Below are 26,257 nucleotides of genomic sequence, written 5' to 3' on the forward strand. Positions count from 1 at the left end.
TGCCGCCTGGTCTAAGTAGGCTTCTCTAGAAGAGGTTTGCAAAGCAGCCGCCTGGTCAGCGCCTACTACTTTCATCAAGCCTCTTCTACCTGAATGGTGATTCTCAATCGATTGAGTAGTCCACAGTCAGGCCCTCCCTTGTAATCTTCCTAGGAAGGTTCTACAATTTCTGTCTTCTGACCTTACCTTTCTCACCTAAAGCAAATCTATATCTATTCTGGTGTCCTACTCTACATGTCTCGACTATATGTTATTTCTGTCAGTCTTGTATATTTGTTGACCACACTGAGCCCAAGCTTCGAACTTCGAAAAAATGCAGGAAGACTAATAGAACTTGAGCTTTTATAACATGGGCTCCGTCTTGATTGGTTGATGGACGGAGGTCAACCCACTGACTGTGGACTATTCAATCAATTGAGAATCACTGTTGAAGTAAGGAAGTTCAATGGTTGAATTTACAATTAAGACTGGCAAAAAGACTGTTTTTTTTAAAAAAAAAATTAAAATACTCAAAGTAAAAGAAACAAAAATATCTAAACAGAAATAGAAAGGAGAAAAGATAGTAAAAACCAAAGGAAACAAATGGCCCCAAAAGAATAATTCACTAATAATGATACAAAGCACTTTGTTTTTCATGTTTTCCCACTGTCCCTATCCCTATCAGAACCTATATTTTTTGTTTCTATAGATTATTACTATTCATCCTTTAGGCAACACGTGAAACCTAAACAATAGATATATTTGTCTAGTGGTTAAGACACCAGCCTAGAAAATAGGAGATCGTGAGTTCAGGTCCCACTTTTGCAATGAAATCCAGTTGGGTGATTTTGGGTTAATAACCAGGAAACTGGGCCAGTCTCTCTTTTTAGCCCAAGGAGCTTTGGGAAAAGAAGGATGGGATAATGTATTGGATATATTCACTTGCTTGAGTTATTTGTAAAAATAATAAAGGTGGAATCCAAATAAAATAAAAATAATGAATATCTTGTAATATGGAATTAGGTTGTCAGATTTTGCCTGTCTTTCAAAATAAAGCTATTTAAAAGGTGAGAAAACAGCTTATTATGAGTTTTTTCCTGTGATGCTGCAAAGTCCCTGATCAAGACAATGTCTTCACAGGGGCTAAGAGCAACCCAGCCAAGGGGGGGGGGGGGGGGTCACTCACGAACATGAATCCTAGAAAGAAGACTTGGACACATTTTCTCTCTGGGTGAAGTGACACAGAATGGAGCTGTGTACCTCTTTTCATTAGGGAGCATAAGCAGATGGGGATAATTACACGTACATGTCAAGTGATATACAAACATCCAATAACATAACTTCAAACATGACATATCTTTGAGTCCTTCCTTTCCCCAGATATCACAAACCAATTTCCTCGAAACATTTCCTTTGAGCAAATGTTTCTTACACCTAATTTCTCTGAAACCTTCTGCCTTATCACAACCAATCTCCTTTATCACAGTGTCGTCCCTTTTTGCTTCAGGCAATGTAAATTTCCCCCTTTGATCGTATAATGTCCTGTTTGGAGTGATGTATATTTGTTTATCAGTGAGATGTTTATTGAACCCTTTTATGGTCAGTTGTCTTCCTGTTGCAAATTCACCAGAAATGCAGACTTAAGCAAGTTAATACCATCCTATCCTGGCTATAATAGAATCAGGGTAAGCAGAGCATTTTTATGCTAGAGGTCCAGATATATATAATATGATATATTCCTATTCTAACATTTATGCTATACTGCAATATTTTCCTGTCAGATCAAGGTAACACAGCACAGGTCTTGTAAGGCAGTGGAGGGGTGGAAAGTCCAAGAGCAGGAGTCAGGTCCAGATCATCCTTTGATGTTCCTGAAGGTGGCTGGAAGGTAAATCTCTGGAGGAGGTTGGCAAAGAAAAGGAAGAGCTCCATTTTGGCAAGGGTCAAACCAACACACACTCTCTGACCTGTAAGAAAACATAGATGGCAAAAAGGTGGATGTGGGTATTTTTTGGCTTCTTAAATTACTTTACACGGCTTTCCATAGTCACATTGCCTCAAAGGAATGATTATAATCTTAAAGAAATAATCTTCCTAACTATCCTGCTGCACTGAAACTCTTTCCAGGACAGTTTTTCACACATACAGAGTGATTTTACCTGCAGAGAAAGGCACGAATGCATCCCTCTTCACAAATTTTCCTTCAGAGTCAAGAAAATGCTCAGGGTAGAATTCATGAGGTTTCTCCCACTGAGATTCATCATGGAGCACAGAGGTCAGCAATGGAATGATGTGCATACCCTAAACATTGAAATTACATAAAGAATAGTATTTTCCATTTAACACATGGTTGTAGTAAATATTATAATGAAATTTTATGCCATTGTTTTAATGACATCATTATAGTTTGAAATAAAAATAACATCCTAAATAAGACATTCATTTTAATAACAAAAAGTCTACTCAATAATGAGAGAAATTTGTTCCATCTCACTATGTGTTTCATAACATAATTCCTAGTTCTCTGTACTGAAAGAGCAGGTCCAGCAGTCACATGGGTTGCTCGCTGTCCAATCCGTGGAGGACCGAGCCTAGTCTTTAAAAAGCCTGCTGGATCCGCCCCCTCCCCAGAATTCACTCGGTCCTGCGATCCAGCAGGACATGTGGTGGCTCGTTCCTCTCTTAAAACACCTTCCCTTCGTCCTTCTTCAATTCAGATAAGTAAAATTTGCTATTGCCTTTTACTTTAAAGCCTTGTTTTCGTGCCAGCATTACAGGGCTCGACGCCAAGGGAGAAGCCATGGCGCAGCTATAGCTGTTTTTTTCTCAATGCCCTACTTGCACTGCTGCCGGATTGTATTTTTTTTTAACAAAATCTAATCGGCTAGGAGGTTTATCGGCAAGCTAAGGAAACAGTACAAAAAGAGGCACTTTACCTCCTGCGGTGTGGGACACTTTAGCAAGTTCTCTTGACTGTCTCCTGTACTTTAGTTTTCCCTCCGGTTTCAAAAAATAGTGGAGCGGTTTATTGTGGTGCGGAGGCCCTAAGCACCCAGTAATTCTGGCACTTGCGGATTGCCCACGGGCGTCCCGCCTGGTGCCATTAAGTCCGCCGCTTGGCCCTGGAGTAAGCTGTGAGACCCTCAGGCTTTTTCTCCCTGGCTAGGCCTCCAAACCAGTGTGGCTTGGTTTTACTTTTTTAAGGTTAGCGAGGCCTGCCCTTCTGCACTCACTGGCACAAACTCTGGTACCGACCAGATTGACCTTGAATTGCAGACACTCCTGGTCCTAGGAGCAGTATTAAGGAGCTTATCTCCCAGATAAGATCTCTGAGAAGGACTACCATCGTCACTGAAGAATACTCGAGACAGGCAGGTTCAAAGACGGTTCCTTTATTAAGCTCTTTTTGGAAAGTGACATTCAGCAGGGAACGCGTCTGGCTGTCAATGAGAAAAGCCGCTCTATTTATACATTTGCGGCTCGCGCCAAAAGGAACTGTCATGCGTCTGAACCAATCAGACGCGACCTCTTGTTATTTACATTTTCTGCCCAGAGACAGCTTCGTACAAGGTTTTAAACTATTTACATGGACTCAACACCCCTCCCTCCTTAGTTCAGAATATGTCAATCAGTTAACCATGTGATATAGTCCTCCAATCTGCTTGGTCTACGCGAGGCTCTCTCCGACCTGCGCAGATCAGTTGAGTCCTCGCTTTCAACGGTGGAGGTCGGTTCGCCTGTACCTCCCCAATGCGGCTGGGGCCGAGTTTGAGCTCCGGCCCGCTGGGTTGAGTGGGCAGGCATAACACCGACCTCCGAGGACGAAGATGGCTCGGCGTCGCTGGAGGACCTTTCCTGGCTCGGTAAGTCCATTTGTAATTCCAGTAATTCGGGTTGTGAGTAAGATTCTGATAGGGGGGAAGAGTTTTCATTAGCGGTTTGTCCCTGGGAGGATTCAATGCGTCCTCTTAAGTGATCAATGTGCCGCTTCCACATGCGGCCATCCTCTAATTGCACATAATACGTTTTGGGAGCAGTTTGCTGCACAATCTTGCCCTTAATCCAGTTTAACCCCCCATCAAAGTTTTTAGCAAAAACATTTTGTCCCAGGTATAAATTCCTTTCAGGAGTTACATACATATTATCAAGACATTTATTATTACAATATCGTGGGTGTAACCTGTCCAGAGGTGATCTGAGTTTTCTCCCCATTAAGATTTCTGCAGGACTCTTGTGTGTAAGGGAATTGGGTGTGATGTGCTGCATTAATAAGAATTTGTCCAGATGTTGCTGAACTTCTCCAGGGCCTGCTCTGCGCAAGGCCTCCTTGGCCACCCTTACGTAGCGTTCCGCCAGACCATTAACCCATGGCGAGTAAGGTGATATGAGTGCATGTCTGACCACCAAGTTACTTAAAAATATTTCAAATTGTCTGGCTGTCAATTGGGGCCCATTGTCTGACACCAAGATGTCAGGACAACCATGAGTAGCAAACAAATGGTATAAAACCTTTATGGTGGCACAAGTAGTTACATTACTCATTGGAATTATTTCTACCCACTTTGAGAAAGCATCTACCACAATCAAAAAATACTGAGACCCTATTGGACCTGCGAAATCAATGTGTATCCTGGACCAAGGCCCCGCAGGTTTCTCCCATTCTACTGGAGCTGTTTTGGGGGGATTAGGTCGTGACTCCTGGCATGTGTCACACTTGGCTACCCACCGTTCAATGTCTGTGTCCAGACCTGGCCACCACAAGTGCCCCCTGGCTAAGCTCTTCATCCTGACAATCCCAGGATGGCCCACATGTAACATAGTGAGTACTTTGGTCTTCAGGCTTTCAGGAATGATTACTCTATCACCCCACAATAGACAACCCTTAATAAAAGACAATTCTAACCTTTTGGTTTTAAACTCACTTAATTTTACCTCCTCGGGGTCTCCGTGCCATCCCTTTAGTACACAATTTATAACTTTTTGTAGAGTTGGGTCTTGCTGGGTGTGCGCTGCCACCTCCTTTGCTGTGGTTAGTGAATTTTCCTCAACATCTATTATTAACACATCTGCAGATGGGGCTGGGTCCTCCACTAATTCTGACATAGGACACCTACTTAGACCATCAGCGTGGTTGATGGTTTGCCCCCTTTGTGAATCAGCTCATACTGATACCCTGACAGAAATAAGGCCCACCTAATTAATCTGGGGGACATAAATGGAGGTGTTGGCTTGTTAGAAGCCAGAAGGCCCAATAAAGGCTTGTGGTCAGTGATTAATTCAAACCTCCTTCCAAACAGATAGTTATGGAACTTTTTAACACCAGCCACTAAGGCTAAAGCCTCTTTATCTAGTTGGCTATAATTTCTTTCAGTGCTGGTCATTGTTCTGGAAAAGAAAGCGATTGGGGCTTCAGTATTATTGGGCAGTACATGAGCTAAAACCCCACCTACCCCATAAGGTGATGCGTCGCACGTAAGCCTGACAGGTAGTACTGTTCTATATTGAACCACCACGCTTTTGGAGGTTAATAGTTGTTTAATTTGAAAAAAGGCTTCGTGCTCAGTTTTGCCCCAGGTCCAGGGAATTCCCTTCTGAAGTAGCCGGTGTAGGGGTTCTGCTGCCGTTGCCTTCTGTTTTAGAAAGATAGAGTAAAAATTAAGAAGGCCTAGAAATGCTTGTAATTCTGTTTTATTTGTTGGCTCTGGCGCTTCCCTGATTGCTTTTAATTTTTCAGTAGTGGGGTGGATGCCATTCCCATCTATTCTATATCCTAGGAATTCTACACTCTCAGTTCCCCACACGCATTTGTCAGGTTTGATCCTCAGCCCTTTAGATTGCAGCCTGTACAATACTTCTCTTATTCTTTGGTTTAGTTGTGATTGGTTTTCCCCAAAAATAATTATATCATCAAAGTAGGGAATAGTTCCCTTAACCCCAGACAATAAACATTCCATTATGCTTTGAAAAATCCCAGGGGCTATGCTTACCCCAAATTGTAGTCTGGTGCATTTAAAGGCACCCCTGTGTGTGACGATGGTCTGTGCCAGTGATGTTGGTTCATCGACTGGGAGTTGCTGGTAAGCCTGTGCCAGGTCGATTTTTGCAAACACCCTCCCTTCCCCCAGGGAGTGAAGGATTTGTTGTACCACTGGAATGGGGTAAGGGTGATGTTGTAGGGCTTTGTTGAGTGTGGATTTATAGTCCGCACAGACTCTTAAGGAGCCATCTGGTTTTAGCGGGGTGACTATGGGTGTTTCCCAAGGCCCTTGCTCTACGGGAACCAGGATGCCCTGGGCGATGAGTTTATCGAGCTGTAGGTCAAGCTTGGGAAGAAGAGGTAAAGGCACTCTTTGGGGCTTGAGTCTGACAGGGGGAACCTTAGGATCAATAGAGAACGATATAGGGGGCCCTTTATAAGTACCCAAGGTGGGGCTAAAAACCTCTGGAAATTCCTGTAAGAAATTTGGAATGTTATCAGAGTTAATCGTACAGATACCCAAAATTTCAATGCCCAATGGTTCCATCCACGTTAAACCTAGAAGAGAGTGTTTAGCCCCTGCAACCACAACCAAAGGAAGGGAACATTTAACATGTTTAAAGTTAATAGGTACAGATACTTTCCCCAAGACAGGTATGATGTTCCCTTGAAAATCTCTTATTACCAATGTGGTTTGCGATAGATCAGATTTTAAGAGGTTAGGCATGTAAATCTTAAGTTTTTCCCATGGCATAATAGTATATTTAGACCCCGTGTCCAGTTCCAGATTGCATGGTCTGTTGTTTAGGAGCAGCGAGATTACGATTTTGCTCCCATTTTTCGTTGTTGTGCTATTCACAGAAAATTGTTCGTTACCTCTTGAGTAGTCGCGGTTAGCGGTTGAGTAGTTCCTGCGGCTGGAACCTCGGGGAAATCTGTAGTCTCGTGGTTGGGGTGTTTGGTTGGAAAATCGCGGAGGACGAGGAGTGGAGAAGGATTCCCCGAGCAGGGGGGCTCTGCAGGCCTCAGCGATGTGGCCACGGCGATTGCAGCGGCAGCAGATGGCATCCCGGAAGGGGCAGCATTGGCGCAGATGGTTCCCTCGGCAGCCGGAGCACGGGGCAGTGGGGCGAGGGTATCTGGGCTGTCTGGATTGGTCACTCTGCAGTAGGAGGCAGTTGTCCTCGGCGATGGCAGGTGGGCTGAGGTCGTCTGGGGCCTCGGTGCGGGAAACAGAAGAAATGATTTTGGAGACAGTTTCTCTCTTGTCGTGTTCTTTCAGCTCTTTGGCGGCAGCATCGGCGACCTCGGCGGTTTGTGCCAACTTGATTACCGCCTGGAGAGTAGGCTCGTCTTCGGTGAGGAGCTTGTTGCGGACTGTGGAATTTTTCATCCCGAAGATGAGTGCATCGGTGAGGCGAGCTTCCGGGCTGTCAAACTTGCATTTTGACAGCACCGTTCGAAGTCGCGTGGCGAATTGGTTGATCGTCTCGGAGTCAAGTTGTGTCATTCTGGAGAACTAGTGCCTGAACACGATGGCTGGCTTCGTGGGTTTGAAATGGTTGGTGAGCCTTGTTTGTAGCTTGTCCCACGGAACGGATTTCGCTGGCAGCGGGTCGGTTAGAGTCTGGGCGAGGTCAAAAATTTCTGGACTGCAGTAATTCAAGAAGATTGCCCGCTTTCGGTCGGCGTCGGCGTCCCGCATTCCGGCGGCTTCGAGGAAAATCTCGAACTTGGCCATGTAGGTGTCCCAGGATGACTTCTCCGGATCGAAGAATTCAGGAGCCCGGCCGATTTGAAGGTTGTTCATCTTGCACGCGTGGTTCCTCCGTCCGTCATCGCCAGTGAAGAATACTTGAGACAGGCAGGTTCAAAGATGGTTCCTTTATTAAGCTCTTTTTGGAAAGTGACATTCAGCAGGGAACGCATCTGGCTGTCAATGAGAAAAGCCGCTCTATTTATACATTTGCGGCTCGCGCCAAAAGGAACTGTCATGCGTCTGAACCAATCAGACGTGACCTCTTGTTATTTACATTTTCTGCCCAGAGACAGCTTCGTACAAGGTTTTAAACTATTTACATGGACTCAACAGTCACCCTGTCTTCCCTAGTGGGAAAGATGGTGTCCTGCATTGGTGTTGTCCCTTGTGCCCGTGTTCACGCCAGGGATCTCCAATGGCTTTTGTTACCGTTCCAGAGATCGGGAAACGGCAACTCAGCATGCCTCATCACCGTTCCAACCACAGTCTTAAGATCCCTCACATATAGTAACCAAGGCCTTATTATAACATTGCAGTTTATTAAACAACGTGCCAGCAGAGGCAGGTACAGGCTTAAAAACAATCATGAATACACAGGCTTTTATACAGCTTGCTGCCTGAGGCAGCTACCAATCCAAACAGTGGAAAGTTCCCGCTTACATTGTAACTGGGGCTTACGCGCCCAATCAGCACCCTGGAGAGGGACGAGCGCGCGCGGCTCTGACAGTCGGCTGTTACTATGCGGACACAGCACTCCTATCCCCTTGGCTAACACAAACATAATCTTTTAAATATGACGGTCTGTGGCAGATTCTTTCAGAGCGCCGGGGCTCTGCGGAATGCCCTAAACTTGGTTCCAAGGCCAGTACCGTTTGGCTAAGTTGGGGAGTCTGAACCACCTCTGCTTCCTCGCTGTCTGCCGCGGCTAATTCCCCGGAACTCCTGGCTGCAGGGGGCGGTCCCTGGAAACTCTCCCCATGAATCTCAATGGCCCCCAGGTCTCCACAAATCCCTCCTTTGTTCAGCCTGATCTGATCCAGGTGCCTTCTCCATATTCGTCCATCCCGTAACTCCACCTTGAATGAGCGGGGCCCCAGTTCCCTGCACACCGTACCTCTTTCCCATGTCTTTTGGCCGGAATAGGCATGGGCAAACACCGCATCTCCCACTGATACCTCTCGCCCTGCAGATTCTGGCCATTGCACCGCCGCTGTGTACCCCGGGTGCAGCCTATCAAGGATTATTCTTAGCTTGCGACCCATCAAGAGTTCCGCCGGGGTCCTACCTGTAGTTACACATGGGGTAGTGTGTTGGGCCAGTAGTACATCAGATAACTTCTCTTTCCAAGAACTCTGGGGCATTCTTTTGAGAGATTCCTTTACTGAACAAACTGCCCGTTCTGCCTGACCATTTCCGGCCGGATGCCAAGGCGAGGTCAAGGCATGCCTGATGCCCACTGCTGCTAAGAACGACTCGAAGAGGACAGATGTGAATTGCGGGCCATTGTCCGAGACTAATAGGTCCGGAAATCCATGTGTGGCAAAAAGGGCCATCAGGGAATCAATAACTGCCTGAGACTGAGTGGACTGTAAATGGGCCACTTCCACCCACTTGGAAAAGGCATCCACAGTTATCAAAAAGGTTTGCCCCATGAAGGGGCCAGCCAAGTCTATGTGTAAGCGCGTCCAGGGGCCAGATGGCGGCTCCCAAGCCAAAGGCTCAGCACGGGGGGCATAGACCTGCTCTCCTGACACACAGCGCAGTCAGTAACCCGCTGTTCCACCTCCTTATCCATACCTGGCCACCATACGTAATCCCTTGCCAGGCCCTTCATTCTCACAATGCCAGGGTGACCCTTGTGCAAAAGAGCCAACACCTGGTTCCGCAGCCTGCCTGGTATAACTACTCTGCCACCCCTCAAAAGAATTCCCTTCTCAACTGAGAACTCACTGCGACAACGAAAAAAAGGAACGTAAAGATCAGCTGGGGCAGAGACTGGCCACCCCCTCAGGACCCATTGCCTTACCTGGGCTAAAATCCGATCCTTCCCAGTCTCCCTGGCCACATCTGGAGTGGCCAACACCAAAGGTCCTTCTGATAATGCTAAAACGGAGCTAGCGGGAGCGGGGTCTGCTAATTCTTCGGCTACCGGGCATCTGCTGAGAGTGTAAGCGTGCGCGATGTGGCGACCTGGTTTGTATGTCAAGGTATAGGTGTAATTGGCCAGAAAAACGATCCAGCGCGTCATACGCGGGGACAACACTATTGGGCTCTGGCGGTTACCAGCTAACAACCCCAATAATGGCTGGTGATCGGTCACTAACTCGAATTTCCTGCCGTACAAATACTCATGGAAACGGCGGACTCCCGCTACAAGTGCTAATGCCTCCTTATCTATCTGCCCGTAGTTCCTTTCTGCCTTGGCTAGGGTTCGGGAAAAGAACGCTAATGGGGCTTCAGCTCCGTTGGGCAACCGGTGACTAAGGACTGCTCCCACACCATATTGGGAAGCATCGCAAGTGAGGACTAGCAGCAAACTTGGGGAATATTGGGCCAGGACATTGTTTGAGGTGAGTATCCGTTTAACCGCACCAAATGCGGCTTCCTCCCGCTCACCCCAGCGCCAAGGAGACCGCCTGTCGAGTAGCCGGTGTAAAGGTTCTGCCACAAAAGCCTTGTGCAGGATAAAAACCGCATAAAAATTCAGAAGCCCCAGGAAGGCCTGTAGTTCCACCTTTGACTGGGGTCTGGGGGCATCCCAGATTGCCCTTGTTTTCTCCGGGGTGGGATGGATTCCCTTCCCATCCACCCTGAATCCCAGGAAGTCAACCTCTGGCACCCCAAAAACACATTTTTTTGATTTAAGTTTCAAACCCGCCTCTTGAAACTTGGTCAGAACTTTCTTAACCCTCCATAACAATTCATCTTTGGAACTCCCCGAGACCAGGACATCATCAAAGTAGGGCACAGTTCCATCCAGCCCATACAATAAACGTTCCATCAACCCCTGAAAGATCCCAGGGGCAATAGAGACCCCGAACTGTAATCGATGGCATTTAAACACCCCCTGTGGGTAATAATCGCCTGGGCCTCTGCTGTAATGGGGTCGACGGGGAGCTGCTGGCACGCTTGAGACATGTCAAGCTTGGCAAAAACTCTGCCATTACCAAGGGTGTGGAGTAACTGCTGCACCACAGGCAGCGGGTACGAGTGGTGGGCTAGTGCCTTATTGACAGAACACTTGTAGTCTCTGCATAACCTTATGCCCCCATCCCCCTTGAAAGCGATGACCAGCGGGGTCTCCCATGCCGCTTGGTCAACCGGCTCCAACACCCCCTGAGCAATCAGCTGGTCCAATTCAGTGTCAACCTTGGGTCTGAGGGGAATGGGAACTCGGCGGGCTTTTAGCCGCACTGCGGGCACTTGGGGGTCGAGGCTAAAAGAAATTGGGGTCCCGGTGTAACAGCCCAAATCATTATCAAACACTGAGGGAAATTCCTTAGCCAATTTGTCAAAAGCAGACCCCCCCCATCACTGCATTAACCCCCGAGACAGACAGACCCAGAGACTTAAACCAGTCTAGCCCTAAAAGGTTGGAAAATGGCCCATCTACTACGATCAGAGGCAAGTTGCCCACGAAAGTCTTAAACCTAACTGGAAATCTACCCTCGCCCAGGACCGGAATCGGGGCTCCTTGGTAGTCCCTTAAAGTCAAATTACATGGTTGCAGTCTACCCTTACTCAGTCGAGGAACACACCGCTTCAGGGTGGCCCAGGAAACCAATGAATGTGCCGAGCCGGTGTCCACTTGCATGGCACACGGCGCTTTCCCGAGACGAACTGTCACTGAGATCTTCTCCGTCGAATCAGACGTCTCCCTGACAAAAGTGGTCGCTGGGCGCGGACAGCTGTAGACAGCGTTGCAATCTTCCCTCCTGTTTGAGGAAAATCTCCTCTGCCATCGGGGATTGAAACCTTGGGACTCCCTCTGCTCTCTTGATGGGGCAGGTGGAGATCTGCGGAAATGGCAGACCCGAGCAATGTGGCCTTTGGCACCACAACGCCGGCAAGCTGCGTCCCTAAAGGGGCAATTCGACCTAAAATGGTTGCCCCCGCATCCCCGGCATGGCGACAGAGGGGGACGGGGACGAGCGGCCGGTGGATCACGACCCCGGGAAGCCCCCAGCCGGCAAACTTCCTCCTCCTCAGCCTCACTGTTATCCTCTTTCTCAACAGGGGTTTTTTGTTTGTCAGGCAAGGCAGGCCCTTTTGCCGTAGCATTCACGGAGCTGTCCATGGCCACCAAAGACTGGGTTGACAGCTCAAAGGCACGAGCCTCAGCCAGAGCTGCCTGAAAAGTTAAGTCCCGGGTGGCTAGAAGGCGCCGCTTCAGGCGACCATCTTGCACTCCAAACACAAGTCTGTCTAGTAAATAGTCATTTAAATTGGAGAATTCGCAATATAAAGCCGCCCGGCGGAGAGCGGCTACAAAGTCATTAATGGACTCTCCTTCAGCCTGATTCCTTTGGTAAAACTTGTATCTTCGTGCACAGCAGGAAGGGGCCGGGGCATAATGGTCCTGCAGAGTTGACAGAAAAGTCTGCCATGGCACGTCATGTATTGAGACTGGGGCAAACAAGGCTCTGGCCATCTCAAACATCTCGGGACCGCAGAACCCGAGGAAATAAGACCTTTTCCGGTCCCCAGAAATCTCAGTATACCCATTGGAAATTAAAAAACAGTCGAAACGGGCGACATAAGAGTCCCACGTCTCCCCTTGTGGATCGAAAGGGGGAAAAGTAAGTTGCACAGACATCCTCACTTACTGTAAATATATAACAAGAGATCCGTAATGGCAGGCTCGAATCCTCGTCGCCAGTATAGTAACCAAGGCCTTATTATAACATTGCAGTTTATTAAACAACGTGCCAGCAGAGGCAGGTACCGGCTTAAAAACAATCATGAATACACAGGCTTTTATACAGCTTGCTGCCTGAGGCAGCTACCAATCCAAACAGTGGAAAGTTCCCGCTTACATTGTAACTGGGGCTTACGCGCCCAATCAGCACCCTGGAGAGGGACGAGCGAGCGCGGCTCTGACAGCCGGCTGTTACTATGCGGACACAGCAGTGGACCTCCCCCACTCTGGACAAGGGATCCCTCTTCCAGATCAATTTACCATTACCATGGATGCCAGCTGGGGAGCCCATGCTCAGGGCTTGATAGCCCAAGGCACGTGGTCAGCGGAGGAGGCTTCCAGATCTATCAACTGGCTGGAATTGAGAGCAGTGTCATTGGCCCTCAAACAATTCAAACCACACATCATCAGTCAACATGTCCTGATTCTCACGGACAATATAGCTACAAAGAGTCATATTTGCAGACAAGGGGGCACCAGGTCCGAGGCCCTGATGAGAGAAGCCCTGAAACTGGGTCTCTGGGCAGAGAGACATCTACAGTCCTTATGGGCTGACCATATATTGGAAGTTCTCAATGTGCAGGCGGATTGGCTTTCCCGGTTGACTCTGGATCTAGGAGAGTGGAGCCTTTATCTGGCTCTGTTCCAGCACACCTGCCTCAGATTTGGTCACCCATCAGTAGATCTATTTGCGACCGGGACCAATGCTCAACTCCCTCAATTCTACTCCAGGTTTCCATCCCCGGGAGCAGAGGCGACAAATGCACTCAGAATTCCTTGGCCTCAAGGGCTGCTTTACGCCTTCCCTCCAATTCCAATTCTCCCAGATGTGATCCACAAGATCATCCTCGAGAAGGCCCAGGTGATTCTCATAGCCTCTCACTGACCACGCCGTCCCTTGTTCGCGGACCTACAACATCTGTCCATCCAGGACCCCTGGCGACTCCCCATTTTGGAGGATATGTTGCAGCAGGGGGCCTCTCACCACCCAGATCCGGAGTGGTTCCACCTCACCACTTGGCTATTATCCGGCAAGACCTAGATCTGCAAGGCTATGACCCGGACACTATAGAAATAATCCTGAAAGCCAGAAGACTTTCCATCAACAGGATTTACAACCATACCTGGTCCAAGTTTCACCAATGGTGCTCACAGGAGGATCTATCCCCCCTGTGCATTCCCATTCACAGGATCGTAGCCTTCCTCATGAAAGGGTTCCATCAAGGCCACTCATCCAGCACCATTCAACATCATCTAGCTGCTTTATCTTCTGTCCTAGCAGGGCCTTGCAAACAACCACTCCGTTCTTTCCTGGAAATTCAAGAATTTCTAAGAGGTATTTCGAACCTCAGGCCTTCCAAGGTCCACAGATACCCATCCTGGGACTTACCACAGGTTCTCCATTCCCTCACTCAGGCACCATACGAACCCCTAAGATCAGCATCCTTCAGGCACCTATCTTACAAGGTAGCATTCCTGGTGGCGATAACATCTGCCTGACGCATCTCAGAATTGGCAGCCCTTTCCATTCGGCAGGATCTATGCCAGTTCCATATGGACAAAGTAGTCCTGCGCCTGGACCCCACCTTTCTTCCCAAGGTCAGTTCCATGTTCCACAGATCCCAGGACATCTTGTTACCTTCTCTTTGTTCCAATCAGAGCCATCATCTTGCGGTCAGATGGCACACCTTAAATCTCACCAGAGTGCTGAGAATCTATATCCAACGGACAAGACCCATTCAGAGGTCTGACCTATTCGTGGCCTACCATCCCAGATCCCTGGGATCCAAGGTATCCTCAACTGTAATAGGTCATTGGATCTGAGGGACTATCTCAAAGGCCTATGAGTAAGCTTCCCTCAGCATACCTAGAGGATCACGGCACACTCCACAAGAAGTGCAGCCACATCTGCCACATGGGCAACTCAAGCAGTGCAGCCACTTGGGCCTCTCCAAACTCTTTCATAAGGCATTACAAAATTGACTCTTATGCTTCAGCGGATGCTGCCTTTGGCAGAAGAGTCCTCCAATCCATTATGTCTCACAATAGCGAACTAATCCCTCCCTAGGGACTCATATATTGGGTATGTCCCACATGACTGCTGGACCCGCTCTTTCAGTACAGAGAATAGGCATTGATTGCTTACCTGAACACCTCTTCTCATACACTGAGTGGGTACAGCAGTCACTTCTCTATTTCCTTTCTAACTATGGTTATTCCTTTAACCTGTCTCTTTTCCTATAATGAGAGTTGAACACTATTGAGCCACCACACTTGAGCCTAAGTCTACGGATTCGTGAATTCTGGGGAAGGGGTGGATCCAGTGGATCATTTTTATTAAGAATCGGCTAGACAGTAACAAACTTGCAACAATATATTTAAATGGCATGGTAAGGGAAAGTTGGTGCACCGTGGCTGCACTGTCCTTTTTAAAATGTTTTCCTGCAGGGGCGAGGCTTTGACAGCCACTTGAATTTCCCAGCCATGGTAGATATGCTATAGTTACATATACACTATTTACATACACAACAGCTAGTCTAGTGAAGAGAAGGACCAGGGGAGACATGATAGCAGTGTTCCAATATTTGAGGGGCTGCAACAGAGAGGAGGGGGTCAAGCTATTTTTCAAAGTGCCTGTAGGTAAGATCAGGAATAATGGATGAAAACTGACCAAAGAGAGATTCAGCCTAGAAATAAACAGGAACTTTCTGACAGTGAGAAAGTTGAACAATCACCAGTGGAACAGCTTGCCTTTGGAAGTTGTTAGAGCTTCATCACTTGAAACTTATAAGAACAGATTGGACTGCTGTTTGTCAGAAATGGTGTAGGCTTTCCTACTTGAATGGAGGGTTGGACTAGATGATCTATAAGATTCCTTCCAACTCTGTTAACCTGTTAATCTGCTAATAAAAACACTTAATCATACTATACCATTGTATATAGTGGTACCTCTACTTAAGAATGCCTCTACTTAAGAACTTTTCTAGATAAGAACCATGTGTTCAAGATTTTCTCCCCTGCACTGCTCGGAGAGTCCAATGTGGGCTATTGTTCAGCCTCATTGGCAGGGACTGAGTTAAAAATTAACATATTTATTATGTCCCACCCACCACTGCCCCTTCAGGTCAGTCTTAAAAACTCAGTCATAGTGTAGGGACTATGAGTTTTCTTCTCTAGAGAGAGAGAGATAATTTGTCTTATTTTTCTCTAACTAATAATCTTTTCCCTTTTTCTACAGGAGGAAGAAGATATTCCAGGAATTATAAGAACCACTGCCCTCTGGGGTATTGCTCTCCAACTCTTCAATCCCTGAGTAATGGTCTGAGACTAAGGGGCTTAGAAGTGTTGCCTTTGTCGTGGTCAGATCATTTCCTACTGCGGCTTAACTTCCTGGCTCCAATCCTTCCCCGCAGGGAGGCGGAACCAATTAGGAGGTTCCGACCCAGACGCCTGATGGATCCAGAAGGCTTCCAGATGGCGCTTGGGGTTATTCCAGATACACTTGTCCACAGTTCGGCAGAGTCTCTTGCTGAGGCCTGGAACAAGGCTGCAGGGGAGGCTCTTGACCGGATTGCGCCGTTGCGACCTCTCCGCGGCACTAGACCCCGTAGAGCTCCATGGTTTAACGAGGAGCTCCGGGTGTTGAAGCGCCAGAAGAGACGTCTGGAGAAGCGATGGAGGAAGAGTAAGTCCGAATCCGATCGAACACTTGTAAGAGCTCATATTAACACTTACAAAGTGGCGCTCAAGGCGGCAAGATGTGCGCATCATGCCGCCTTGATTGCATCAGCGGAATCTCGCCCGGCCGCTCTGTTTAGGGTAACCCGCTCCCTTCTTAATCAGAGGGGAGTTGGGGAGCCCTTGCAGAGAGTGCCGAGGATTTTAACACGTTTTTCGCTGATAAAATCGCCCGGATCCGAGCGGACCTCGACTCCAATTGTGAAACAGAGTCGACTGACAATGAGTCAGTCAAGGTGACTGGGGCTAAACGTCTTTGTCCATCTGTCTGGGAGGAGTTTGACTTGGTGACATCTGATGAAGTGGACAAGGCCATTGGAGCTGTGAGTTCCGTCACCTGTTTACTGGATCCGTGTCCCTCTTGGCTGGTTTCGGCCAGTCGAGGGGTGACACGGAGCTGGGTACAGGAGATTGTCAACGCCTCCTTGGGGAGGGGGTCCTTTCCGCCCCTTTATAAGGAGGTGGTTGTGCGCCCCCTCCTCAAGAAGCCTTCCCTGGACCCAGCCGTGCTTAATAACTACCGTCCAGTCTCCAACCTTCCCTTCATGGGGAAGGTTGTTGAGAAGGTGGTGGCACTTCAACTCCAGCGGTCCTTGGATGAAGCCGATTATCTAGGTCCTCAGCAGTCTGAATTCAGGCCCGGCTACAGCACGGAAACTGCTTTGGTCGCGTTGATGGATGATCTCTGGCGGGCCCGGGACAGGGGCTTGTCCTCTCTCCTGGTGCTCCTTGACCTCTCAGCGGCTTTCGATACCATCGACCATGGTATCCTTCTGCGCCGGCTGGAGGGGTTGGGAGTGGGAGGCACTGTTCTTCAGTGGTTCTCCTCCTACCTCTCCGGTCGGTCGCAGTCGGTGTTAGTGGGGGGTCAGAGGTCGACCCCGAGGTTTCTCCCTTGTGGGGTGCCTCAGGGGTCGGTCCTCTCCCCCCTGCTATTTAATATCTACATGAAACCGCTGGGTGAGATCATCCAAGGGCATGGGGTGAGGTATCATCAATATGCCGATGATACCCAGTTGTACATCTCCACCCCATGTCCAGTCAACGAAGCAGTGGAAGTGATGTGCCGGTGCCTGGAGGCTGTTGGGGCCTGGATGGGTGTCAACAAACTCAAACTCAACCCAGACAAGACGGAGTGGCTGTGGGTTTTGCCTCCCAAGGACAATTCTATCTGTCCGTCCATTACCCTGGGGGGGGGGAATTATTGACCCCCTCAGAGAGGGTCCGCAACTTGGGCGTCCTCCTCGATCCACAGCTCACATTAGAAAAACACCTTTCAGCTGTGGCGAGGGGGGCGTTTGCCCAGGTTCGCCTGGTGCGCCAGTTGCGGCCCTATTTGGACCGGGAGTCATTGCTCACAGTCACTCATGCCCTCATCACCTCGAGGCTCGACTACTGTAATGCTCTCTACATGGGGCTACTTTTGAAAAGTGTTCGGAAACTTCAGATCGTGCAGAATGCAGCTGCGAGAGCAATTATGGGCTTCTCCAAGTATGCCCATATCACTCCAACACTCCGCAGTCTGCATTGGCTGCCGATCAGTTTCCGGTCACAATTCAAAGTGTTGGTTATGACCTATAAAGCCCTTCATGGCACCGGACCAGAATATCTTCGGGACCGCCTCCTGCCACACGAATCCCAGCGACCGGTTAGGTCCCACAGAGTTGGCCTTCTCCGGGTCCCGTCGACTGAACAATGTCGTCTGGCGGGACCCAGGGGAAGAGCCTTCTCTGTGGGGGCCCCGACCCTCTGGAACCAGCTCCCCCCTGAGATTAGGATTGCCCCCACCCTCCCTGCCTTTCTTAAACTCCTTAAGACCCACCTTTGCCGTCAGGCATGGGGGAACTAAAACACCTCCCCCTTGCCCATGTTGTTTTGTTGATTGATTGACTGTGTGCCTGTTTTTTATATATACTGTTTTTATGAGATTATTAATTTAAATTGTAACTAGATGGGTGGGCATTGGATTTGGTATTATGTACTGTACTGTTTTTTATTATTGTTGTGAGCCGCCCCGAGTTTGTGGAGAGGGGCGGCATATAAATCCAATAAACCTAACCTAAACCTAACCTAACCTGTCGGAGCTCTGATGGCATAAAGTAGACGTTCATAGAGCATTGAAGATATACATACACTGTACAAACACCTTCAGGAAATCGGAGGCATTGTTTGTATCATTTCTCCCAGGATCCATGGGTAACAAGGTATCAGCCAAGACAATCAGTAGATGGATCTGCTCTTGCATTATAGAGGCATACAAGGCACGTTCTACACCTTTACCAGATCGTGTCACAGCCCACTCTACTAGGAGTGCAACCACGACATAATAAATATGTTCAGTTCCTGCCAATGAGGCTGAAGAATAACCCACATTGGACTCTCCTCACAGTGCAGCGAGAAGACCGTTCAGGTCTTTTGCCTCTTCTTAAGAACCATTTTCTCCTTAAGAACCCGAGCCCAGAAAAATTTCTCAGGAAATTTGAGAGCGGCATGAAGGCCCGGCCAGCTTTCTGCCATTCCCCCTTTAATCCTGGCCATCTCAGGCTTTTCTGGGCTGCCAGAGGAACCTTTTGGTGGCAATTAAGGAGACTTTGGCAGCCTAGAGAGAACAAAGCATTTTCCTTTCTCTGGGCACTTGGACTTCTGCCAGCGCCCAGAGAAAAGTAATGTTCCCTTCTCTCTGGGCAGCTGAGGAGTCACCACAGCGAAGGAAAGGCGCCGGCTACAAAGAAAGCAAGCGAGACGAGAGGGGAGCCCTTCAGCATGGGAAGGAAGAGGCAGCAGGTAGCAGCAGCAGCAGCCAGTGTATGGGAGGAAGTGTATGGGAGGCAGCCTCGTGCCGGGTGTATGGGGGGTGCGTGCTCCTCGCTGCCTCAGAGTCCCTCTTTGTTTTTTTAAGCCTTAAAATTTAGGATTTTTTTGATTACCTTCACCTCAGTGACTGTCCCCCTACTCCTCTTCCTCCTCCTCCTCCCACCCAAATTCTGAGCTTTTATTTCTTTCCTAATGTGTTCGCACACATTATTTGCTTTTACATTGATCCCTATGGGAAAAATTGCTTCTTCTTAAGAACGTTTCTACTTAAGAACCTGGTCACAGAACAAATTAAGTTCTTAAGTAGAGATACCACTGTACTTAAATATACTAGTGTTAATAGTACGATAAATACTATGCATGGAGAAACATACCAGTTCCAAAAGGTTTTTAAAAAATCAGGCAAATCTATTACCAGCTACATTTAGGCTCCAACAGGATTTAAAACTGAATTTCACTTACAGGGAATCCTGTATTTACTAATGATCAGTTAGCAACTGGTTGCACTCACAACAGAGTGTGAAAAACAACCCAGATTTGAAGTCCCAAAGTCCTGGGCTTCCCACCAGTATGGTCATGTAGCCATATTTCTCAACCAACCCACATTTATGGTTGTTTGCATCCTCCCAGGTTCATATGACTGCAATTTATGTTTTTGCTATAATTCAGCATTTACTTTCAATGTGTGCCCCAAAAGTGCTACAGTAAATACTGGGTTCACTTAATGACAGCATTCACTTTATGACCTTAGAGTTTGCTTAATGAGTGCCACAAAAAAGCTCATAAAATTGGGCATGGTCATATACTGATGCATTTTAATTTTAATGATTAAAATTTAACTTAATGATTAAAAGAATGTACAAAGAATGATTGGAACATTAACAATGGAATTATTTCACAGCAATCACCTTGGGAATGAAGAAGCCTTTGAAAGTGATGTCTTTGGTGGTTGCATGGGGCAAACTGGCTGGAAGAATATCAGCAAACCTTTGAATTTCATGAATTACTGCATTGGTGTAAGGCATTTTGACTCGGTCTTCTGTCCTTGGCTGACGAACCCCAATCTCTTTTGCAATTTCTTCTTGGACTTTCCCTGGGAGAATAGAATCACATCAAGATGATTCCAATTTTGCATTAAATAGGAGTATTGTATATGCAAAGGTTCCAAAGTTCATTTATAGTAGTTTTGTGATCTATGCTTGTAATTATTCTATGATTATGCCCATGGAGAAAAATATTGATTAATCACCATTCATTCATTCATTCATTTATTTGATTTATATGCCACCCCTCTCCGAGAGGTGGCTTACAGCATATAAAAACAACAAATACAATAGCAAATCCAATTAAATTAAAACTATACAAACAATCTAAAATCCCCAGTTATGTTAAAAATCAATCATACCTCTTCAAACAACAGCCATACAAACATTTTTTCAGCCAGAGGGCTGAGATCTAATCACCCCAAGCCTGGTGGCATAAATAAGTCTTATGATTCTTGTGAAAGGCGAGGAGGGTAGAGGCAGTGTGAATCTTTGGGAGGGAAGCTGATTCCAGAGAGCTGGGCCCCCCACAGAGAAGGGTCTTCCCCTAGGCCCCACCAAGTGACACTGTCTAGTTGACGGGACCTGGAGAAGGCCAAATCTGTGGGATCTCAATGGTCACTTGGATTCATGTGGCAGAAAGCGGTCCTACAAGTAATCCAGCCCAATTAGGGATACATAGGTCATTACCAACACTTTGAATTTTCTCCAGAAACCAACCAGCAACCAATGCAGTCCACGGAGTGTTGGAGAAAGATAATAATAATAATAATAATAATAATAATAATAATAATAATAATAATTTTAATTTATTAGATTTGTATGCCGCCCCTCTCCGAAGACTCAGAGCGGCTCACAACAATAATAAAAACAATATTATAGCAAAACAAATCTAATATTAAAAAAGAAGCATATCATATTTTAAAACCAAACAACACATACATACCAAACATAAAATATAAAGAGCCTGGGGGAAAGGTGTCTCAACTCCCCCATGCCTGGTGGTATAGATGGGTCTTGAGTAGTTTACGAAAGACAAGGAGGGTGGGAGCAGTTCTAATCTCTGGGGGGAAATTGGTCAGCAACCAATGCAGACTCCGGAGTGTTGGTGTAACATGGGCATACCTTGGGAAAGCCCATGATTGCTCTCACAGCTGCATTCTGCACGATCTGAAGTTTCCAAACACTTTTCAAAGGTAGCCCCATGTAGAGAGCATTACAGTAGTCGAATCTTGAGGTGATGAGGGAATCCACTGTCAGCTGGCAACGAGTCAGTCGAGGTGACCAATGCTCGTCCTAGTCCATCTGTATGTGAGGAGTTTGACCTGGTAACACCTTCTGAAATGGACAAGGCCATGGGAGCGGTGAGTTCCGCCACCTGCTTATTGGATTCCTGTCCCTCCTGGCTGGTGACATGGAGCTGAGTCCAGAAGATTACCAATGCTTCGTTGAGGGAAGGGTCCTTTCTGGCTTGTGTGCCCCCTCCTCAAGAAGCCTTCCCTGGATCCAGCTGTATTTAACAACTATCATTCTGTCTCCAATCTTCCCTTTATGGGGAAGGTTGTTGAGAAGGTGGTGTTGCTCTAGCTTCAACAGTCCATGGAGGAAATCTAGGCCATCAACAGTCAGAATTCAGGCCCTGCTTCAACACAGAAACTGCTTTGGTATCATTGATGGATCCTCTCTGGCAGGCCTAGGATAGTGCTTTCAAGACCACCAACCAATGTTCCCTCTAAATTTTTTTTGGTGTGGGCGGAAAAGTATAGTGTCTGAGAAGCAGTCCCTTTGGGACTGGGCAGCACAGAAGTAAAAAAAAATATAAATAAATAAATAAATAAATAAATACATACATACATACATACATGCATACATACATACATATTTCTTATTTCTCTTATTTCTCTCCTTTTTGCTTTCATTTCTTTCTGTCTCTCCCTTCCTCTCCTTCTCTCTCTCTCTCTATCTCTTGTTTTCTTTCTTTCTCACTCACTCTCTTTCTTTCTCTCTTGCTATCTCTCTCTCCCCCTCTTGCTCTCTCTCTTTCTCACTTTTTCTCTCTTTTTCTCACTCTTTCCCTCTCTTTTTCTCTGTCTCTTGTTCTCTGTGTCAACCTTCGCTATGCTGCTGCAATCTTTCACTTGGTTGTCATAGAGTACGGGGTGTGTTAGAGAAGAAGGGGGTTGGGAACACCACAGGAGAAGAGTTAAGTTTCATTTTCCTAGGTACCAGGAGGAGACCGTTAGAGGGAAAAATCCTGAAGAGTGACGTGAGAGGCAACATGTGCCACCTGATGATTATGGACAATGAGGAATGGGCAAAGATCCCAAAAGGGGGTGGAAAGGGGTTTTTGATATATGCTTGTATCGTGCCATTTTCACAGACTTTTATTTCTCTGAATTCTGACACTCTGTCTCTCTTGCCTTCTCTCTCTCCCTCTCCCTCTCTTTCTCCTCATTTCTTCTCTCTCTCTCTTCCTCTCCTTTTTTCTCTCTCTCTTGCTTTCTTTCTCTCTTTCTCTCTCCTCTCCTTTCTCTCCTGTGCACCATGCCATCAACAGGGAGAGAAAGAGAGCGAGAGAGCGGAGGGCGGCTTGCCGGTCCGCAGCCCCCTGGATGAGCAGCCCCGTATGGCCCCAGCGCCAGACTCCACCGTCGCCTCTGCCCCCATCTGGCTCTCCAGCTAAGAGGCAGCAGCCACGTCCACCCCTTTGCCCTCCCAGTGTCCACGGCGCCTAGCACCTGGCCCTGCACCACCTCTGCCTCTCGGTAGCGTGACCGACCTCTACCTGCAAGAAAGGGTGGTGGGGCGCTGGGAAGGGCCGCGCTTGAAGGCCACCATGGTGTCGTTGTTGCTTTCATTGTCGTGGCACAAAGCCACACAGTCCTGGATCGCTCGCTTCTCCAGCCAGCAAAGCCAGCTGCCCGGGAAAGCAGCATGCTTTTTAAATGTGCGCTTTTTAAATGCGCTGCTTTCCTGGGCAGCTGGCTTTGCTGGCCAGTGCAGGAAAGTGGCGCATTTGAAAAGCGCACATTTAAAAAGCGCGCTGCTTTCCCGGGTAGCCAGCTTTGCTGGCCGGCGCAGGGCAGTGCTCACCTTAGCGATCATAGGCAAGAAGAAGCGAGTGATCCAGGACTGTGTGGCTTTGCGGCACTTCAAAAATCTGCGCAGGAGGGTTCTTAATGGCTGTGCAGGCACGCACCCACGCAGTTTAGAGGTAACAGTGCCACCGACCATGGTATCCTTCTGCACCAACTGGAGGGCTTGGGAGTGGAAGGCACTGTTTTACAGTAGTTCTTCTGCTATCTCTCTGGTCGGTCACAGTTGGTGTTAGCAGGGGGTCAGAGGTCGACTCCGAGGTCCCTCCCTTATGGGGTTCCTCAGGGTTTGATCCTCTCCTCCCTGCTGTTTAATATCTACATGACACCACTGGGTGAGATTATAATCTCATATATAATTATAATTATCCAAAGACATGAGGTGAGTTACCATCAATATGCTGATTCCACTCAGCTATACATCTCCACCCTGAGTCCACTCAGTGAGGCAGTGGAAGTAATGTACCAATGTCTGGAGGCTGTTGGGGTCTGGATGGGTGCTAATGGACTCCAACTCAACCATGACAAGACAGAGGGGCTCTGGATTTTGCCTCCCAAGGACAATATCATCTGTCCATCCATCAACCTGGAGTGAGGGAGACCTTACCCCCTTTAAGATAGGGTCTGCAATTTGGGTGTCCTCCTCGATCCACAGCTGGCTTTGGAACATCATTTGTTGGCTGTAGCGAGGGGGGCATTTGCCCAGGTTTGCCTGGTGCACCAGCTGCGGCTCTATCTGGACAGGGAGTCTCTACTCACAGTCACTCTTGCCCTTATCACCTCGAGGTTCAGCTACTGCAATGCTCTCTACATGAGGCTACCTTTGAAGCGTGTTCAGACTGCCGCTTGGGCAGTCATGGGATTACTCAGACATGTTCACATCTCTCCAACACTCTGCAGTCTGCACTGGCTGCAAATTGGTTTCTGGACTCAATTCAAAGTGTTGGTCATTACCTATAAAGCCCTACATGGCATGAGACCAGATTACGTATGGGATCGCCTCCCGCCGCATGAATCCAAGCAACCAGTTCGGTCCCACAGAGTCGGCCTTCTACAGGTCCTGTCAACTAGACAATGTTGGTGGGACCAAGGGGAAGAGCCTTCTCTGTGGGGGCTCTGGCCCTCTGGAATCAGCTCCCCCCCTGAGGATTTGTACTGTCCCTACCCTCTTCACCTTTTGTAAGAGCGTAAAGACTCACCTATGCTGCCAAGCTTGGGGTCATTAGATTCTGTCCCCTGGCAATTAATGTATATTGGGTTTGTTGATTGAATGGATATGTGTATATTTTAATTTGTTCTTTTGTTTTTAGATGTAACTTCTAATATTAATTAATTGGATTTTGATGTACATTGTCTTTTTATATGTTGTAAGCCACCCCGGGTTCTCAGATATATAAATACAAACAAACAAACTAACTTATTCTTGCTTCTTATTCTCCTACCCCGTTATTTAGCAGATAATTATATACTTTTATTGAAAAGCAATCAAATAAAAACTGTTTACTCTGAACTTCTGGATGCTTCATCATTAGGAGTAAGGTCCAGTATAAAGTGTTTGAAGTTGTATCCATGCCAGCAATAAATAGATTATCCAGAAGACCTATAAGATTATCATTATGGAAATAGCTAACTGTTGACTTCTTATTCTCCTGAAAAATATAAAGAAAATATATCAATGACATTCAATGCATTTCTATAATCTACATACATGAACAGATGTTACAGTGGTCTCCAAATTTCCAGTGTCAGGAGACAGAGTTGTAGTTCAGAAGAAGAGGAGTACACTATGTGGTTTCTCTGTAATAAATATTAGGATTAATATCTGCAAAGGGCTATCAAATTATATATTAATAGTGACCATGACTGATTATGACCATGATTAAATCCAGACTGTCAATTTCTGCTTATATAAAGCATTGGCCTCCAAATTTCCAATGTCAGGAGATTGTGAGAGTTGTACTTCACAAAAACTGGAGTATAGTGCGTTGCGTATCTGTACTAAATCTTAGGAATATTATTTATAATGGGCTATTAATAGATTTACAGCATTTATGATCATGATTAAATCTAGACTGTAGATTTTTTGCTTAAATAAAGCCTTATTAAACAGACTTAAGCAAAATGTAAGCATCCAGAATATGTCATTTATGTTCCTCCTAGAGATTGTCTTTAACTCATGGCCATTCATTCTAGGAGCATTTCAAGTTAAAATGATAGCAAACTAATGGTGGTTGTAACCAGTTATTGGAGTTCCAATCATCTGCGCAGTTCCACAATTACAAGATCCTGCTTTGGGTGCTTGGTAACCATTTAGCACAGTGGTTCTACACCTTTCTAATACCTTGACTCCTTAATACAGTCCTCATGCTGTAGTGACCCCCAACCATAAGTCTAGCACCAATTCTCCCAACAGAGCTTTAAGCTGATTGGCAGGAAGCTTAGAGGGACATCCCCACTGTGAATGCCTGATTGGTCAGATTATAAAAATATGTTCCACTTTTTTAGTACTTCAGTAGCTGTGATTACGTGCTTACCTTTTACAATCTTCCTTGCTGTTGCTTGCATAAAAATAGTGGGGAGCCATCAGAGATTTTCTGGGGTAAATCTCTCCACTTGCCTCTCTGTGCAACACCACACTCTTTCCCAAGCCTTGATTCCCCCTCCCCTACGCCCTTGTGCACCCTACAATTCCATGCATAACTTCAGTCTCTCTCCATCTGGAAGCAGTCATTCTGTGCTACGCTGCTCCAGCCACTTACATACCCCTACACAGGGTTGGGCATTTCCACTGGTGGAAATGGACATGTGCTGGGCATGCAAGCATGTGCATATGCCGTGCATGCGAGATTCAGCATCTGTCCATGTGCAGAAGCCGAATCTCGCCATCCCAGCCATCAACAACAGTGCCCCTCTAAGTCCCAGAGAGCTCAGCAC

General features: G+C 47.1%; 1 protein-coding gene across 1 annotated transcript in view; it reads right to left on the reverse strand.

Annotated features, from left to right (window-relative positions):
* Nucleotides 1–1,761: 1,761 nt before the first annotated feature.
* Nucleotides 1,762–26,257, reverse strand: part of LOC139156625 (cytochrome P450 2K1-like) — a 39,847-nt gene continuing 15,351 nt past the window's right edge. Inside the window, exons 6-9 of the mRNA XM_070732480.1 lie at nucleotides 24,828–24,969; nucleotides 20,094–20,278; nucleotides 2,139–2,280; nucleotides 1,762–1,946 (exon numbers count right to left, since the gene is read on the reverse strand). Coding sequence (XP_070588581.1) covers nucleotides 1,762–1,946; nucleotides 2,139–2,280; nucleotides 20,094–20,278; nucleotides 24,828–24,969 — 654 coding nt within the window. The remainder of the gene's footprint in view (nucleotides 1,947–2,138; nucleotides 2,281–20,093; nucleotides 20,279–24,827; nucleotides 24,970–26,257) is intronic.

Source organism: Erythrolamprus reginae, chromosome 1 (genome assembly GCF_031021105.1).
Source record: "Erythrolamprus reginae isolate rEryReg1 chromosome 1, rEryReg1.hap1, whole genome shotgun sequence".
NCBI lineage: Eukaryota > Metazoa > Chordata > Lepidosauria > Squamata > Dipsadidae > Erythrolamprus > Erythrolamprus reginae.